Source organism: Peromyscus maniculatus, chromosome 2 (genome assembly GCF_049852395.1).
Source record: "Peromyscus maniculatus bairdii isolate BWxNUB_F1_BW_parent chromosome 2, HU_Pman_BW_mat_3.1, whole genome shotgun sequence".
Lineage (NCBI taxonomy): Eukaryota > Metazoa > Chordata > Mammalia > Rodentia > Cricetidae > Peromyscus > Peromyscus maniculatus.
Genome location: NC_134853.1, coordinates 37,833,344 through 37,853,071, shown reverse-complemented (window position 1 = coordinate 37,853,071; position 19,728 = coordinate 37,833,344). Strand labels below are relative to the sequence as shown.

The 19,728-nt window shown below is 38.3% G+C and overlaps 1 protein-coding gene across 3 annotated transcripts in view; it reads left to right on the top strand.

Annotated features, from left to right (window-relative positions):
* The window catches only part of Tgs1 (trimethylguanosine synthase 1), a 42,506-nt gene that overhangs the window by 8,402 nt on the left and 14,376 nt on the right, over window positions 1–19,728 (top strand). For 2 of the 3 annotated variants that reach the window (XM_015986273.3, XM_006992639.4), the window contains 9 exons: window positions 2,200–2,264; window positions 3,868–4,028; window positions 4,296–5,106; window positions 7,701–7,818; window positions 9,743–9,829; window positions 11,834–12,008; window positions 13,836–14,139; window positions 17,433–17,585; window positions 19,487–19,630. In XM_015986273.3, the coding sequence (XP_015841759.1) occupies window positions 3,969–4,028; window positions 4,296–5,106; window positions 7,701–7,818; window positions 9,743–9,829; window positions 11,834–12,008; window positions 13,836–14,139; window positions 17,433–17,585; window positions 19,487–19,630 (1,852 nt within the window). In that variant the 5' untranslated portion in view covers window positions 2,200–2,264; window positions 3,868–3,968. Of the gene's footprint in view, window positions 1–1,309; window positions 1,420–2,199; window positions 2,265–3,867; window positions 4,029–4,295; window positions 5,107–7,700; window positions 7,819–9,742; window positions 9,830–11,833; window positions 12,009–13,835; window positions 14,140–17,432; window positions 17,586–19,486; window positions 19,631–19,728 lie in introns of those variants that run through there. The other variant, XM_076563959.1, reaches the window with a different exon arrangement.

Genomic DNA, 19,728 nt, shown 5'->3' with positions numbered 1-19,728 from the left:
CTTTTTTTTTTCACACTATCTTTAATGTTCCCAGTGAGAGACCTTTCAGGAGGCTCTTATTGCCCACATACCCTTGACACAAGATAACCCAGACTTAACTTTCCAGTTTCCAGACTCACTTCTCCAAGGCAAATTGGTTCTTCTAGTAGGTAATAGTACTTGCCTCAGACTAGAAAGATGGCTCAGGGGTTAAGAGCACTGGCAGCTCTTCCGGAGGTCCTGAGTTCAATTCCAGCAACCACATGGTGGCTCATAACCATCTATAGTGAGATCTGGCATGCAGAATATATGCAGGCAGAACATATATTATGTATATATTTGTATACATAATAAATAAATAGTACTTGCCTCAAGTTCTTTTTGTTGCTGTGATGAAAATGCACTGAAATATTTGCAACTTAAGGGAGATAGCATTTATTCTAGGTATGAGTTTCAGGTTACAGTCCAACATAGGGGAAAGTCTCAGAAGCAGGATCTTGAGGGAGCAGGTCACATTCAGGCCACAGTCAGAGGAAAAAGGCAGTATGAATGCATACATGATGCTATTCTGTCCATTTTCACAATTCAGAATCTCCAAGCTCAGACATGTGCCAGGGAATGATGCCACCCTCTGTGGGTGGTCTCTTACATCAGTTAATGCAATTAAGATAATCCCTCACAAAAGTGGGCCCTTCCATGGATTCTAAATTATGTCATATTGACAATTAAAGCTAATCATCTTAGAACTTTAAAACCAAAAGTTGTGTGTTCATTGTATTTGTTGTTCCTGTGTCTTCTCAGTACAGTTGTGCAGTATCCATATGAACTATAGTACGTGTAGGAATGTGTATATTTGCATATATGTACACATTCAATATTTTAAACTACTAGACTTACTGTGTACTTAACACCATGAGTTTATAATACTGAACCAATATCTTGGGTTCTCCATAGCCTTCCAGATTTCCAGGTGATGTCTTGTATTCATTATGTCTTCAAGTGACCTTTAACAAGGCAAATTTAGCTCTGTCTTCCTCAGTCCATTTCCTTATTTGTTCATTGTAACCATGGTGGTAACTATACTGACCCTCTTTCCACCTCTTAGTGTCCCATGTCTTTGGGTGCCTATAGACAAGACACTAATGCTTGTGTGTGGCTCCTACTCCTTCCCTTACCCATAGTGCCTGTGTTCCTGGTGGATAGTAGTCATGTTATCAAAGCACATTTGCACTTTATCCCCTTCCGGTTCACGGTTTTGTGAGTATCCATATACTTTATGTTTCATAACGTATTCCTTTTCCAGGAGGAGATGAAATAGATCAACTACACAAGAATTTTATTTTGTGAAGTTAGTTATAAGTTCACCAGAAGTGGAGGCTCATACCTATAATCCTAGCAGTTGAAGGGAGGTGATCCTCAAAGGCCAGACTTTGCTACATGGTGAGACCCTATCAGAGAAAGTAGGCAGGAGGAGGTAGTTTTAGTTACAATGTGTAGTATGCTTTTATTTAGTGCTGTGTAGGTTTGTTTTAGTAATGAAATTCCAGTTATAATAATTAAAAAGTTTAGAAGTAGGTATGCTAAAGAAAAGTTCAGTAAGAATTGGGCAATAGATATTCTTCCTGTTATACATACATTACACTATGCATGTAGCTTTATATGTGGGTAAGCTCAACATTTCCATATTGGAATGTGTTCAGATATACCAAAAACTTAGAGAATACCTAATTACTCTATAACAAAAAAAGTCAGATCCCCCCCAATATCCAAGAGAAATTCCACTTAATTTTAAAGATTAGTTATAAGTAGTTATAAGTGTTATCATGTGTCAAGAAATGCGATTTTGGCCGGGCGGTGGTGGCGCACGCCTTTAATCCCAGCACTCGGGAGGCAGAGCCAGGCGGATCTCTGTGAGTTCGAGGCCAGCCTGGTCTACCAAGTGAGTTCCAGGAAAGGCGCAAAGCCACACAGAGAAACCCTGTCTCGGAAAATCCAAAAAAAAAAAAAAAAAAAAAAAAAAAAAAAAGAAATGCGATTTTATATGATCAATTTTTACAGCTCCATGAGAAACATTGTTGCCTCTATATAAGTGAGAGAAATGTATGAAAAGGTTGCTATTCTGTTTCTTAACCTTTTATTAACTAATCTATGCAGTGTTAAGCCTTTCTTCTTACCTAGTTTATACTTCTTATTCCAATGGATTTTTATTTTGCTTCACAGGGATCGAAAATTGTACAACTTGGGGTTAAAAGGCTACTATGTCAAAAGCAGTGGCAATAATGGAGGTAATGTAAATAAGACTACATGGCCCTTTTTGGTAAAAATTTATATATATATATATATATATATATATGTGTATATATATATATATATATACACACACATATGTGTATATGTATAAACTTGTGGTAATGTGTTATACTTGCTGGCATAAAATGGCGAATGGAGAGTAAACATGTAATTATAGACCCTTCCTTCACACATGCATTGCACACACATTCTAGAACCTCTATCAAAGCTATCTTTTCTTTTCCTGTAGCTTGTGTTGCTTGACTAGACTTTCTCTTGTCTACCATTCCTTTCTGATTTGTAACTGTTAGCCTGGAATTTGAAACTTCTTTTTGACTTTTTTTTTTTTTGGTTTTTCGAGACAAGGTTTCCCTGTGTAGCTTTTGCGCCTTTCCTGGAACTCACTCTGTAGCCCAAGCTGGCCTCCAACTCACAGAAATCCGCCTGCCTCTGCCTCCCGAGTGCTGGGATTAAAGGCATGCGCCACCGCTGCCCGGCAGACTTTTTTTTTTTTTTTTTTTTTTAATTGTATGATATTGGTATTTTGCCTGTGTGTGTGTGTAAGTGCACTCCAAGCATGCATTGCCAATGGAAACCAGTCCCCTGCAACTATAATTACAGGTGGTTGTGAGCTACAATTTAGTGCTGGGAATCCAGCCCTGCCCCTCTAGAAGAGCACCCAGTCCACTGAGCCATCTCTCCAGCCTGAATTGGAAATTTTGAAAATAGAAAACATGAAGTCCTCTGTCATATTTTTACAGTAAAGGTAGAATTAGGATGAATCCTAAGTGACCATCTCCAACCTTTTCCTGAAGTAGTAAGACATTACTCTCTCAAGCCCTAGTCCATTTATCTTTCCAACATTTTTCAAAATGAACAGAACTGCAGCATGGAGTTAAAAGCCAAAGACAACCCCAATATAATCTTTCATAGTTGCCTTTGAAATTAACTTTCTCAAAGGTAGGACAAGGCAAGGTTTCTTACTGTGCTATACAAATAAGGATTCTATAAGCACTAGGCTCCTATTGAACCTGAGAAGATGTGTTACCATGAGCATGAAAGGACCACAAAATTAGTAGATTCATCTTCCCCATCCTGTGCTCACCTGAGCACTCTTAATTTCATTAGATGAAATAGTGAGTGAAGTGCCCTTCACTGTTTAGATGGGTTTCTTTTTTCCTCATTGAAGAACTCTTTGGTAGAATTTCATATATGAGATTTCTCCTTTATCAGTGTTTATTTCTGTTGCCTGAATTCTGAAGTTGGAGTATTTTGTTTAACTGAGGGGTGGAAAGTGTATGTATGTGTGGTGTGTGTATGTGTGGTTGTTGTTGTTGTTTGAGGCAGTCTCATATACCCTGCCTATACCCTGGAACTTGGCATGTATGGACCAGCTGGCCTCAAATTTTATTTATTTATTTTTTATTAGTACATATTACCACCAATTCTTTTGATTTCTCTTTTTAAATCTATAATAATAGCATTAGTACAAGTGTGGGCAAGTCATGTACGGGTTCTGGATCTCAGATTCTTAGATGGGGATAAGAAAGGCTGCTTTTCCATTTTCCCTACAATGACGCTAACAGATGCTGTCTGTAGGAGACCAAGCTACAGAAGAGGAGGAAGATGATGGCACCACAGAGTCACACAGCAAAGATGCGAGCCCAGATGAAAGTGAACTTGATTCTGAGGCCAAACTCATGAGAAGTATGGGATTGCCAATTCAGTTTGGAAGAGTGTCTGCACATGAGAATTTTGAGGTATTAATCTACTCTTACTATTTCTATTTCTTCTTTTTCAAAAAATCCTATCAAGTGTTTTATTTATAATCAAATACATTCATGGTTAGAACACTTTATTCATATATTATAACTAAACTACACGTTGGGATATGTCAATGTGTAATTTGAATAATCCGTAAAAGTCACTTATTTGTGTATTAAAGACCCACAGTGGGAGTTTGGGTGTGGTTTTGGTTATGTTAGTCTTTGAATAGACTCATACTTGTTATCATTTATCTGACATAGGTGTCTATGAATACTAGAAATAAAGCTAAAGTAAAGCAAAAGAGAAGAAAACACCAAAAGAAGTACTTAGATGAAATGGTACGAGAATCTTGGAGAAATGACTGTGAAGAAGATGATGTAGTTTCAGATGATCCATCAGTTGAACACTGCGAAAATAATGGAACATGTGAATTTCCAAGCAAAACAGATACTGGAACAGAAAACCTTCCTGTTGAAAATCCACTATCACCAAAGCTAGAGGTCACAGAGAATTGGGAAAAGTATTGGAATGAATATGGAGAAGGGCTGCTGTGGCAAAGCTGGCAGGAAAAACATCCAGATCAGACACTGTCTTCTGAGCCTTGGAACCTTCCTGATACAAAGGAAGAATGGGAGCAACATTATAGTCAGCTTTATTGGTATTATCTGGAACAGTTTCGGTATTGGGAAGCTCAGGGTTGGACTTTTGCTGCCTCACAGAACTGTGATATAGATGCGTATGCATCTCAAGCCGAGGTTGACAGAAAGGAGGAGAGCAGCATGAAAGTTGACTTAATGTCTTGTTCGTCTTCACCTAACACAGTTGATGATGAAAGCTCTGGTTCAAATGATAAAGATCAGAATGAAATACTTACTGGAATTAATAACATAATTCTGAGTTCGGAGGAAGTAGAACAGAGCCAGTTAGAGTCCTCTGTACACTGTCACAAGCAGGTGAGGGAGAGTGGCCGTGGCAAAGAGTGTCCTGCCTCTGGAGGAAGTGACCCTGGTAATGGAGCACCCGAGGAAAGTAACGCATCTGGGAACAGAAGCACAGACCAGCCAGCTCAAGGTAGGAGTATGCAGACTTATTTTGTCGGGTAATGGTTATCAGTCTATTAACACATTAATACACAATGGAAGTATATATCCCATCTTAATTTTATATCACAATTAATTGTCCATCTATATTAATAAGATTTGCATTGTATTCTTAAAAATTCTTATTTCCTCCTGTACTTCTGTTGCCAGTAAAGGCAAACGTGAAAATCTCTTGGGACTTCTAAATTACAATAAACTTGCAACTAGGAAATAAGCGTTTGACAGGTAAATACCCAGAGTCATGTGGAATTCATTCAGGATAAGGCATCCTGCTCTATAAAGGAGACCAAGAGTCCTGGTATTACTGGTAATAGAAAGGATTTCAGTATTCTCATTATATTCATTAATTCCGTGGTGGTTGTGAGCAGATCCTGACAAGAACAACTTGAGAGACTGTGTATTTGGTCTCATGGTTTGAGGGCACAGTTCACCTTGCCTGGGAAGGCACAGCCACAGGAATGGCTGTCAGCTCTGGTAGCAGGAACTTGAGACTGCTTACTCAGATCTGGGCTGATCCAGAAGCAGGCCTTCCTCCCTTAGCCTGCTCACTACTGCTTTTCCCCAGCCCTTAAAGAGTTCCACAACCTCCCAAAGTACCACCAGGTATTCAAACTCATGATCTTGTGGGGGCATTGAAGAAATGTTTAGAACTTTGATTTAACAGTTGATTGACTTTGCTTATCTTAGATTGTTGATTTTCTAATTTAGAAATTTGAGATTATATTAAGGCATGACTTCATAACCAAGCTGTCTTTGTCATGATCCTCCTGCCTCAGCCTCTCCAGTCTTAAGATTGTTGCAGGTGTGAACCAATTCTGGCTCCAATTGGAAATTTGCAGAGTTCTGTGGCTTTCCTTCTATTTCTCTTCTCTGTGTTATTGCATTCTCGTTCCTTTCTGTTCTGATATTCATCCTTTCTTATCTCACATTTGATATTAAGTTTCAGATATTCCTCTGTGTACTCCCAATGCATCCGTCTTGGTTTCTTTCCTGTTCCTGACAAAACCCTTAAGGAAGGAAGCGTTTATGTTCTCTCACAGTTGAAGATTTGGACCATCATGACAAGGAATTTAAGGCAGCGAGATCTTGAAGCAGCTGGCCATACTTCAGCTGTAGTCAAGAAGAAAAGAGCGGTGCATGCTCATACTCAGCTCATATTTTTATGCAGTCCGGGCCCAAGTCTAGAGAATGGTGCCACCCAGCCCTTTAGGGTATTGTTCTCTCATTCAGATAACCTTGTCAAGAAAACGCCCCAAGTGTCCTTGGAAGCTTGTCAGCACAGTGATTCCAGATCTGTCAAGTTGACAGTGAACACTGACCATCACAGCTTCTTTACTTACATATTGGTCAATAATTAGGCTATGGGTTTCTGCCTTCTGTTGCCCTTTTTATCCCCTTCCCTGGTTCTACCTTTTTCCTTTTCTAAACAGAGTAAAACTTCTAGTCACTGCCTTCTGTTTACTGCTCCTAAGTTATAAAATATATGTTGGTTGGTTTTAATTTGCTCCTTTGTGTCATCTCTCAGGATTGGTGAGGATTTGAGGTTATAACATACTCTCATTTTCCCATTAAGAACAAAACATAAAATCTGCGTACATGAAATTTCTTTTTGTCACTGGTACTGTACTCTTCAGTCTATCCCTGTTTACCACCCTAGAGGTAGTAGGACCTGGGAGAATAGAGCTGATGAATGAGAGGGACTAAAATCTCATGCTATAGTCAGCTTTAATAGAGTCACTTGAGTAAAGTACACAATCACAAGGACAAGCAGCATGTAGCAAAAACATGTTTTTCCATAGAGGCACATAAACAGATCATAATAACCAGTTTTAAAGAATAATCTGAAATAAACACCTATTGGCTACACCTCGGAGGAGCATTGAAACCCATTCCAAGAACAATTCTGTGTTTTGAAGTTCACAAGACTCTCAATCTTGGAAGATGTTTCAACATATACCCTTCTGTTCACCTTAAGAAATGTGCCTGCCAGGTCAGTGAGATGGCTCAGTGGGTAAAGGCATGCCAGACAACCTGAGTTTGATCTCCAGAACTCACATAGTAGAAGAGAGGACCTACTCCCACAGATTATCCTGTGACCTCAACCTCAGGTCACGTCACACATGCTTCCTCTTCATCCCACCCCACACAGATTAACTGGTTTAAGGGGGAGAAAGAGTACCTGACAACAGTTAGCAGAAAGGTAAGGCTGTACCGTTACAGTGGGATACTTTGTATAGATATGCACAAACTAGTTTTAGTTTGCTTTTTAAAGCACAGTTGTTTCATTTAGATGAAGTTCTGAGAGGTTTATTATCAGGTGATTTCACTGCTGTGCATACATCAGAGGACACTGAAATTAAAACGGTTGAGTTGTGAGAAGATTGCATGAGACCACCATTGAATGTTCAAATACAGAGAGCCATCATTGACCAAAACATTACAACACGTGACTATGTAGTTAGATCATGAAACCTTAAATCATACAGGCATAGCTATAATCGTGCCTTTGAAAATAATAGAAAAGTTGCCAGACCTCAAGGAAAATATACTGTAATCTCTCCTTAGAGTTGAAGGAGTCTTCAGTAACAAATACAAGCAAAGATCAAGCATACCGTGACAGGGCTGATGGAAATGAGAGTGACGATGATCCACCTGAGCAAAAGCCCAGCAAAGTGAAGAGAAGGTGAGTTACACCTGACCTAGCCTAGCAACACTGTACTATAAGCAAAACAGGGATCCATTAGTAAGGCTTTTAGACACAGTTATATTCTAATTCTGCCACTCATAACTCTAAATAAATTTCTTAGTTCCTCATCTATAAAATGAGACTGGTGGCAATTTTCGTGAGAACATTAGGCTGACTGGAGCTTTCGCACGGTATGTGACAGTACCTGTCAGTGAAGTACATAATGTAAAGTCGAATGTGTCCAAGTGCTGACACTGTAGATAATAAGGAAAGGATAGATTGCTACAGAATTGGAGCATTAGGTGGAGATATTTCATGTCTTTGTAGTGTTCCACGTAAGACTTTTCCTTCCAGATAGCATCTGAAAAAATGATGTGCAAACTCTGAAGTCTGAGTAGCTTAGTTAAAAAAAAGCACGCCACTGCTACTGCTCTGTTACCTTACATAGTAAACTTGCTTACTAATTGCCCCACTATTTGGTACAAGTTCCTAGAGGCAAATATTTAGTGAGTTTGGCTTACTTTGGAAGACAAACTTTGTAAGAGTTGTTTCTTGCTGTATTCTGCATAAAGTCAGGATTTCTAAAGGTGCCTGTTTAAGGCACTTGTCAGTTCTGTGACAAAAACAGCATGAAGAAAGAAAGGCTTATTTGGACTCACAGTTGGAGAGTTTAGTCCCATCACAGTAGGGAAGGCGTGTTGCTGGAAGCAGCTCAAAGTTCTGACTGTTGGTACATGAGGCAGCTGATTACATTGCATCAGGAAGCAAAGAGAGATAAGCACTAGTTATTTATTTATTTGTTGTTTGTTTATCTATTATGCATGCAGTGTTCTGCTTGCATCCCTGCAGGCCAGAAGAGGGCACCAGATTTCATTACAGATAGTTGTGAACCATCATGTGACTGCTGGGAATAGAACTCAGGACTCTGGAAGTACAGACAGTGCTCTTAACCTCTGAGCCATCTCTCCAGCCCCAGGACTAGTTCTTTTTTATTCTGTCTGGGACCCCATTTGGGGTGGCTCTTCCCTCCCCTGTTAAACCTCTAGGAAACCCCTCATAGACATAGGCAGAGGTATACTTTCTAAATGTTCCAAGTCTAATAAAGTTGACAGTGAAGATTTACCATTATAGGCCTAAGTGGTAGATTCTCCTAAGCTACTTATCGCCTGCATCACGGTTTTTCTTAAAGACTGTTTTCTGGTTCCCTGTATGTATATGTTCAGGAGGTAGTATGTGAGGTACCCAAGGAGGCCAAAAGAGGGTATCAAATCCCTTGGCGATGGAGTCACAGGTGGTTGTGATCCTCTCAGTGTGGGTGGGGAACCAACACTGGTCTTCTGAAAGAGCTGTAAGTGCTCTTCACCTCTGAGCCCCCATCCTTATTCTTAATAACATTTCTTCTATAAAATTTTTTTGGTTTGATTGGTACTTCACAAAAATTTCTTTCTAGGGAGACCTAGAAAAATCACTACAGAAAATTAATCTCAGGCTTCAGCTTTTACTGGGGTTTTTCCAAAAGAAAATAGAGAGATGCGCATTTACACCATCTTCAGGAATAGAAGTAAAATGCTTAAGGACTTTTAAGATGGTGGTTGGGGAGATGCTCCGTAGTTAAGAGGACTTGCTGCTTTTCCAGAGGACCCGAGTTAGGTTCCAAGCACCCTAAGTATCAGACCCCTCACAACAGTTGAGATGACCTGAGGCCTTTGTTCTGTCTCCTTAGGCACTGTGTTCACACACACATACACATAGAAAAGGGTATGAATGCTTGTTAGTATGTTTCAAATACTGCTGAGTTAAGGTATCCAAAAAAATCTTATTAAAGTACTTTCTCTCCCAAGATTTCCTAGGTTTGTGTGATATTGTTCACTCTGAAAGGCAAGGCTTATTACTGTTTTTGTTTTTATTTTTTTTTTTTTAGCCATGAATTGGACATCGATGAAAACCCAAATTCAGAAGTTGATGACAATGGTTTACTTCTAGGATTCAAGCATGGCTCAGGACAAAAGTAAGAGCTATCGTCTTCTAGAAATCCTAATAACTTCAGCCACCTTAGAGCTCTTTGGTATTCATGTAGATAATATATAAGAGCTGTATTTGATACCATCTTTCAAATACAATTAAAACACCAACTTGTTAGAAGACTTAACAGTAGAAATCGTATTATATATTTGATGTATTCACTGTATTAACTCAGTTGGACTGAGTAGCAGCCAAATGTTATTCCAGTCTATTTCACAGATAAGCAGCTCCAAGTCACAGACATTTTGTCCTGTGATCACATGTCACAAAGGGTTTATGCTCAGATCTTAGAACTTCTAATTATGGTTCCCATCCGCCATCTCATAGCACTACTCCTTTGTGCTTCTAAAGACTAGGAAGCATACCATGTAGCAAACATGAAAATTCAAATGTTTCACAGTAGTTACATAGATTACTTAATGTAGGATGCATAATTCACAACTTGCTTTTCACAGCAGTGTGCCATGATTTCCCTTTCTTTTTGGCACACACAGCATTTACCTAATCCTTTATATTTAATTTTCCATCCTCAATAACAGTATCCTGGTTATTTCCTAAGATCTAAGCATGATGTCTGTTATGCATGCATTCCATTGTTCTCTCCTTAATGGCAAAGTCGATACATTGTGTGGAGATACCAAAATTGATTCAACCATTTGCCTTTTTAAAAAGCCTTTGGGTTGTTGAAGGCATTATGCTACTACACATGAACAAATGCTGTTATGAACATTTGTGTAAAAACCTAAGTTTTCTCTGTGTTAAAGAGAATAAATGTGATTTCATCTCATGACAGCAAGACTGAACTGAGTGGATAAAACAGCCTCAATATGTACTGTTTAAGTCATTTTATCCTATTTTTTGAGTTTTTATGTTTCTAAAGGCTCAGACTTAATGTCCTAGTTACCTAAATGTTAGGAAATGTAAATAACCCGTGCATCATAAATTCAGCAGGGAAAGAAAATGAGAGTGGCTTCATGATTAATATATAAATTAACGCGAGATTAGTTCAAAAGTACATGCTTATTATTAAATCCTGTAAATTACTTATAGTCACCTGCTTAGGTACCTAAAGACAGTAGTAGTTTGTATAGTCACTTTAGAGTAAAGAGGATAGAGTTTAACAGTATGTATAAAAGCTGTTTACATTGGTGTCAGCATTGATTTTATTTAAACTGTTGTTTAGCTCTTTGTAGTTTATTGCTTAGGATTTAACTTTTTTGTCTTGTCTATTTAGAAACAGAATTCTACTTAAAGATTATTTTATATATGTATGTACATATTATGTATATTATTTTATATATATAAAGACAACATATATATATGAAGACAACATGACTTGAAATTTTGTGGGGCTTGACACATAAAGCTTTGTGGCAGACATAAAAACTGGATGATTTGATCAGATTGCTCTAGACAAAGCGTTCAGTGACTGTTCTTCACATTAATTGGAATATGTTCAAATATATTTCAAAGCCTTTGTCATCACTCTAAGGAAAATTTCCCTAAAAAAGAAATACATTGTTGTTTTGTTTTTTCTACTCCTGTTTATTGCAGTCTGCTACACAGTTTCTACTTTGTAATCTACATTAGAAATGTATTTTAGTTGTGATAGTGTACACTTATAATCCCAGCATTCAAGACAAACCTGGGCTACGTCATATAACCCTATCTCAAACAGGAAAAACATAGCCTTGCTAGTTTCATCACTAAGTGTTTCACATTTGTTTTTAAATTGTCATCAAAACTAGACCAGAAACTCTCTCAGTTAGTATGTGATCTCATCATTTTCAAAATTTATTAAGATTAAAATGGTGGCAATAACTAGGAAAAACTGGTGAAAATCATTATTTTGGGTTTCCTAAGTTTTGGTTTGGTTTTGGTGTGTGTGTGGGTGTGTGTGTGTGTGTGCGCGCTTTCTTTTTCTTTTTTTCTATATGGGAAATTTTTTCTAAAACTTAACAAGTGAGTCACTTCTTTTGGTCTGATCCAGGTATGGTGGAATTCCAAATTTCAGTCATCGACAGGTCAGGTATCTAGAGAAGAATGTGAAATACAAGTCACAGTACCTGGATATGCGCAAGCGAATGACTATAAAGAACAAGCACATCCTGTTCACCGAAGAGTCAGGAAAACCCCTTCTCAAGAAGAGTAAAGTACGGAGTAAGGTGTGTACCCGCTTGCCTTTAGTTGAGACACAATCATGGTTTGTAACTTGGCTCCCTGAAGTTGGTTCAAATGGGAAGTTCCACCCTTCAAGATTGAGGGTACCTCAAATTATTTTTCACTAGTTTTATGAAGGTATATATTATGTAAACTAAATTTGGGGTTGGGAAGGAAATTGAGGTAATATGAAGAAAAGGGTGTTTGAAACTACTCCATTAAAGCATCTAAGAAGGTAAACCAGGTAGATGTTTTGCCCATGAAGTACAAGGACAAGGGGAAGTTTCTTACCTGTTTCACACAAAGTAGGATCCCAGTAGTCCAGATTCTGATGCAGCTCTAACTACAAACCTGGATCTGAGCTCATCCAAAGATTGTTCACACTTTGATGTAATGGGCTTGACTGAAGAATGTGACATACAAGCCCACTTTATTGATTCACACTGTAACCTGAAAGTTTCAAGACCCCTCTTGGTCTTTGCTATCAAGAAATAGGAAACAAACCAGAGCATCATGTGATCTGCTAAGTTTTCCTTTTCCTGGGGAGGGGATGTTTCTGATGAGCAGAGCCTTCTTGTCTTTGATGTTGACACCGGCCTCCTTTAAGGATGGGGAGCACAATCTCAGGCATCTGAAGGACTTTGTAGTACCCTCGGGGTATATTACACTTTCTGACTTCAGCATTTTAGCAGAGCATGCTACAAATTGATAGGTAGTTTCTTTTTTATTATTATTATTATTTTTCAGATTGGTCTGTGCTGATGATATTTTAATGAATATTTTAATGGTCCTTTCTTACATCTTAAATAGACTGCCTCATATCAGTCTTTTAAGACTTTTTATAATGTGTTGAGAATAATGATTTCCATACATTCACCTGTAGATGAGTCTAAAAAGAGCTGTATATAGTGGCTGCTGTGTCCTTAGTTCTCTGATTGGTTGTAGATAGGTGGCACTTTCCCTCAATGTTTGTGTTGAGGTTTTGTTTATCGTTTGTCTACCACTCTCTGAAATTTACTCATTCTTACCATCATAAAGATTTAATATGCAGAAGGTTCACTGTACGGCAAATGGGAAGAACTACATATTCCAACATTGGGATGCCTTAACATTTTATCAAATAAACCTATTTTATTATGACTTAATCTTACCAGCTCTGCTGTTCTTACTCATTCTTTCTTACATAGCTCTGACTTTGGTTTGGTTTGGTTTCAAGATTTATTTGTGTATGAGTATTTTGCCTGTCTGTGTGTGTGTGTGTGCATGCATCATGTGTGTGCCTGGTATTTGTGTAGACTAGAAGAAGGCATCAGATCCCCTGGGACTGCAGTTAGGAACATTTGTAAACCACTGTGTGGGTCCTAAGAACAGAATCCAGGTCCTCTGTAAGAGTGGCATGTGCTCTTAACTGCTGAGCATCTCATCATCACCCATTTTCCTGGTCCTCTGATTTTATTTTAAGACAAGTTGGCATTCTGTTGATACTATGTAACATTTAACATGGTTTGTAGCTTGACCATTGCAGAAAGCTCTTAAAAATGTAAAAATCAGTGAGTAGCTGAGTCGATATATTTGTGATGATAATTTCATAGCATAGCTCTATTCTTAGAGTTTTTAACCTGTTACTTTCCTTCTTTTAGAGGAATCTTAATAAGGTCATTGGATGCTCTCCTGAATTCCAAATAGCCAAGAATTACTTATAGCTTGCATTGTACTTCTCTGAGCTAATACTTGGCTTGTTAATCAAGTCACAAATGGTAAAAAAAAAAAGTGAAAAGATTCTGTGTTCTTTACAGTTAGTTGATGTTCGTTATGGTATCTTAAAATTTTAGGTGGAAAAATTCCTAAAATGGGTTAATAAACCAGTAGATGAGGAGACATCACAGGAGTCAGTTTGTCACAATAAAATGCAAGACACTTGCACAAGCAGTGACTCTGAGGAGCAAGACATGCCCTTGGAGAAAGCTGGTGACCTGATGGAGACCAGAGATCCAGAACCTGACACATGCCAGACCATCTCTTCAGCCAGTGAACTTGAAGCAGAAAAGAGGCAAGGAGGTTCCGGAACAACTGCTCCCGAGAAGCAGGGTTGTGTAACCGAAGAGATAGCTAACTCTCCCCAAGCAGAAATGGGAGGTAAGGATAAATACCCTTCCCCTTGCCTCTGGGTTGTGGTAAGTACTTTTTTTTATTTATGTTTCCATTGTTCTCACTTTTGTATGTATCATTTATGCCTTCGGATTCATTTTAAACATTTTTAAGTGGAGAGAAGGCATGTTAGTGTGAATGAGCTAATGGCTATGATTTGCATCATGATTGTTCCTCACTTTTTATCTATGTGGACCTTGATCTCTGTTGCCATTCTGTCCCTGGCTGACAGTGGCATGTTCCTCCTGAAATTGATGAAGCGTACATTTTCTTCTTGATAATTGTTTTTTGTAATGATTTGGGGCTTTTTGATGGAACATTAACGAAATATATTTATAGTAGTTGGCGCTAATAAATATGAAAACTAACATTTTCATGGATGACCTTTTGTATTTTTTTAATGGCCAAATTTTTTATAAACAAAGATGAAAATATTTGATGGAACATTGCAGGTAAACATTTTTACTTAGTATCATTTTGTTGAATTGCTTCACATTTTTGTCCTTCTGAAACAACTATATTATGGCCCTTTCCTTTTACTATTAATTATAGTAGCTTAGTTATAATTTAGTTATAATTACTATTGCCTTGATGAAGCAACATAACCAAAAACAAGTAGAGGAGGAAAGGGTTTATTTGGTTTACATATCCTGAGTCACAGTCCTTTGAGGGAAGCCCAGGTAGGAACTCAAACCAGGCAGGCAGTGTTGTTGTTTGTTTTTGCTCTTTTGGGGGGCCCGCCACCCAGCTCTCAAATAGGTCACACACGGAGGAGTATTCTTACTTGTAAATGTTTAGGCTTACCTTGGCTTGTTTCTTGCTTTTCTTTTTTTGGGTTGTGGGGGTGGGTTTTTTTTTTTTGTTGTTGTTGTTGTTGTTTAGTCTTTTTTTTTTTTTTTAGTTTTTTTTAGACAGGGTTTCTCTGTGTAGTTTTGGTGCCTGTCCTGGATCTCACTCTGTAGTCCTTGAATTCACAGAGATCTGCCTGGCTCTGCCTTCCAAGTACTGGGATTAAAGGCATGCGCCACCACTACCTGGCATTGTCAGCTTTTCTTAAATTAACCCATCTACCTTTTGCCTCTGGGCTTTTACCTTTTCCTATTTCTGTATATGTAACACGAATTGCTAAATGGTCTTATTGATTAAAAAAAAAAAATCCAGAGCCAGATATCAGGGTGAAAGCTGAAAGAAAAGAGGGTAGAAAAAGTCAGCCACAAGTTCTTACCGCTAGGAAATCCTCAGCCCAAGAGTATACTTCCTGTATACTCAGGCCTGTATACCTTTCTGTGCCCTGTCATCTTACTTCCTCTCTCCACCCAACTACATCACTTCCTCTTTCCACCCAGCTCTATCACTTCCTGTCTGTCTATACAGATCTCTATGGTAAACTAATATTGGGATTAAAGGTGTGTGCCACCATGCCCGGCTCTGTTCCCAGTGTGGCCTTGAACTCACAGAGATCCAGATGAATCTCCTCCCGAATGCTAGGATTAAAGGCATGTGCTGCTTCTATGTTTAATATAGTGGCTGGCTTTTTCCTTTGATCCTCAGCCAAGCTTTGTTTGTCAGAGCACAAATAAAATACCACCACATGTATATCTTCCTTATTCCATTGCTGGTTGTAAAGATGGGTGGCTGACCCCTGCATCCTCCTCCTAGCTCGCTACTTCTTCTTTTCCTCCCAGATTTCTCCTTCTGTTTATCCTCTCTGCCAGCCCTACTTATTTCTTTCTCCTCACTATTGGCCGTTCAGTTCAGGTATTTTAGACAGGCACAGTAACACACCTTCACAGAGTTAAACAAATGCAACATAAACAAAAGTAATATACCTTAAAACAGTATTCTACAACAAGGCAGAAACCTGGAGGCAAGAACTGATGCAGAGACCATGAAGGAGTACTGCTTACTGGCTTGCTCAGCCTGCTTTCTTATAGCATCCAGAACCATCAGCCCAGGGATGGCAGAACCCATCATGGACTGAGTCCTTCCACATCAATCAATAATTAAGAAAATTATCTACAGACTTAACCCACAGCCCCATCCTAGGCAGGCAGTTTCTCAGTTGAGGTCCTCTTGAGATGACTCCAGCTTGTGTCAAGTTGACATGAAACTAGTCAGCACTCTTAGTTGATTCCTTTCCTTGGTATGGGTGCACATGTCCCTAAATCTCCTGTCACCTGTCTCCTGCCTTTTTAAATTTTAGGCTTCAGGCATTTTATGGTTTTTCTTTACCGGTGTTATAACAGCTGACATTTTTGTTCTTAATCTCTCAAGTATCCTGCTTTGGTGAGTGAAAAGCAATAATGTCCTCCAACACTTCAGCTACTTGCAGTCATCTAATGGCCAGATTCTTAAAAACGTTGACTGCTGTACTCTTGTTTTTATTCTGTGCAGCACTTTCTATCTTCAAACATTGCTGCTTCTGATCTTCTGCGGACTGAAGCCTAATAATCAGCTAGTAATTGTCTTTCTAAATAATTTTCGACTGGAACCTGACCATACTTTTGAGACACCTTGTGTTCTCTAGAATTTATATAGCCAGGGCTAGAACTTAATGGGCCTTGGAAAGATTTTGTCTTAAAGTGAAAAGGGCTGAGCTTGTCGGCACACACCTACAACCTCAGCTGCTCAGGAGTCTGAAGCAGGAGAGCCAAAAGTTCAACACTAGCCTAGACAAATTAAATTTTCCAGACCTGTCTCAAAATAAAAATTTTTTTTAAAAAAAGTTATTAGGGATGTAGCTCAGTTGGTGCTTGCCTACCACAAGGTTCTGAGTTTAAGTCCCTGGGACAACAGCAACAAAAGAAGTAAAGGGTCTACATTTTCTATAATTCACCAACTAAAGCAGTATTGTGGCTGTCGATAATCTTCAGATCTGTGTTAGTGCTTTTGTATAGGGGCTGAGTATCCTATATATAACATGGTGGGGACCAGATGTGTTTCAGGGTTCTGGTTTTGGGGGAATCGCAGATGTTTAGACTTCATCTCCCATCAGTGCTGTAAGTGAAATTAGTAAAATACTGTGCATTCATCCATTAGTTCCTTTGTAGGGATAAGAAATTAGAGCTGAGAAAGCCAAGTTCTCAAGCCAATAAATAACAAGCGGCTATGACCTGAAGTGCTGGTGATGTGTCTTCCTCTCGTGCTTCTCTGGATGTGTCACTGCATAGATGTCTAGTACAGTCCAAAATTGTGATAATTTGATGTGGCTGCACTTCTTGCTTGGTGTGGCTTTGTTCCATTCTCATGGTCAGATCTGTATTGTCTGCATCTTATTTTAGTTGAATTGAAGAAGAAAAAGAAGAAGAAAAACAAGAACAAAAAAATAAATGGTTTGCCACCTGAAATAGCCTCTGTCCCAGAGCTGGCAAAGTACTGGGCCCAGAGATACAGGCTCTTCTCTCGCTTTGATGATGGGATCAAGTTGGACAAAGGTAAATAAAATATATGTGTGTTTTTAGCTTTATTTAGAAGCCACTTAAAAATTATAAAAAAAAAAAGTTGTGAAACAAAATTTTAATATCCTTTTTACCTAAATTCAGCTATTTCCAACATTTATAATTTTCATTCTGTGTATGTTGTCTTTTTCTGATCCAGTTGCATATATCATGCCACTCCCCAATATTTAGTATGCATTTTCTAAGAACAAGGGTGTTTTTCTGTAATAATAATCAAGGCCCTGGGATCAGCCCGTAGTACCACAAGAAAATAAAGCAAAAATAGTAAGTTATCTTTATAACCCATTTGTTGTCATAAAGGAACATGTTGTGCATTTAGTTTTCATGTTTCCTTAGCTTCCTTTAACTTGTAGATCCTCAGACTCTTGTGCTCAGGGCTTCACCTGAGCCAGGCAGGTCCTCTACCACTGAGGGACTCCTCCAGCACAACTTTAACATCTTTCAAGGAATGATGGTCAGTTCTGTTTGTAGTATCACTCAATTACATATATACATCTGTATGTGTTTTATCTTCAGGTTTAATCCATATTTGTAGCATCTTATACAAAGTAGCAAAAGTATATAGATTATTAAAAAGAATATCTGATGAAGATATACCTAATGCAGAAAGTTATAATTTAGTTAATTAGTGCTGAAAACTTTAATTCTTCATTGAATTTTCCTTCTTTGATCTTAAGAGACTTAACTTAGTCTCACAGACTGGCACTCATTTTTATATTGAAACTAACTGAACATCTCTCTTTGTTAACAATCAAAATCAAGAAGTCTATTATGGAATACAGGTGATTCTATGCCCCCTACATAATTTGTAAAATAGTGTGTGATACAGAAAGTATATAGGAATTTTATTAGGAGAAAAAAGACTGGAAAAAGACATATAAACTGTTTAAAGGAGTTTAGAATTCTTTAAGTAATGAAGAGCCATTTAAAATTTTGAAGTAGTGGGAACAGGAAAACCTTAAATCTCTTTCTGAGAAAAGCAGGCTCTTCTGGTAGAAAGGAAAGCATGTATTTTCTTTCCTCCAGCTAAGTATGGCTTCATTTCTGAAGATGGCAAGGATTCTGCTATTCCTGCTATGCTAATGCAGCCTCCTGGTCATTGGCTACCATTCTTTGCTTTTTCTGACACTTAAAAACATGGGGCTGGAGAGATGGCTCAGCGGTTAAGAACACCGACTGCTCTTCCAGAGGTCCTGAGTTCAATTCCCAGCACCCACATGGTGGCTCATAACCATCTGTAATGAGATCTGGCGCCATCTTCTGTATACATAATAAATAAATAAACCTTTAAAAAAAAAAAAAAACATGTATTGTCATACACACCATGCACAGACATACATGAAGGCAAAGTACTCATAAAATAATAATAAATATTTTGAAAACATGTAAATGTTCCCAAAATGTCAGTAGGAATCCATCATTACCTCTCCATTGTGAATAAAATCATTGAGAAACTCACCAGTTAGAACTTGCTGTTTCCCATAGCTGATAAGTAGTAGGTAGTGCCTCAAACAGAAAAGTTGTAATATATATTCTGGAGAAATAAGGATATCTTACCAATTAGTCAGGAATTAGCAACTTTGTAGAACCTTTCTCTAAAGCTAGGTAACTAAGCATTTTTGTCAGTATCTGTGTGGAGAGAGAAGAGGGCTCAGAGCCATAGAACTGAAGCCAGGGGTTGTTGTGACCCACCCGGTGTAGACATGAGGCTAACAGATCCCTTACAAGAGTGGTAAAAGCTTTTAACCGAGCTCCTCCTAACTAACCACTGAGCAGTCTCTTCAGATCCAAAACGGTTTTTAAACTTGAGCAATGTTTTCTTCTTCATGCTTGGATTCTTGGAATTGAACATTTGACACAAATATTCTCCTTTACAGAGGGCTGGTTTTCAGTTACTCCTGAGAAGATTGCTGAGCATATTGCTGGCCGTGTCAGTCAGTCCTTCAAATGTGACATTGTAGTAGATGCTTTCTGTGGAGTTGGAGGAAATACCATTCAGTTTGCCTTAACAGGGAAAAGAGGTAAATTAGTCATCCATGGCAGAGAACTGTTTGATTTCCAATTTATACGTAAATATTTTTACTTTTGTTCATTTCTTTGATGAGATTTAACATATAAT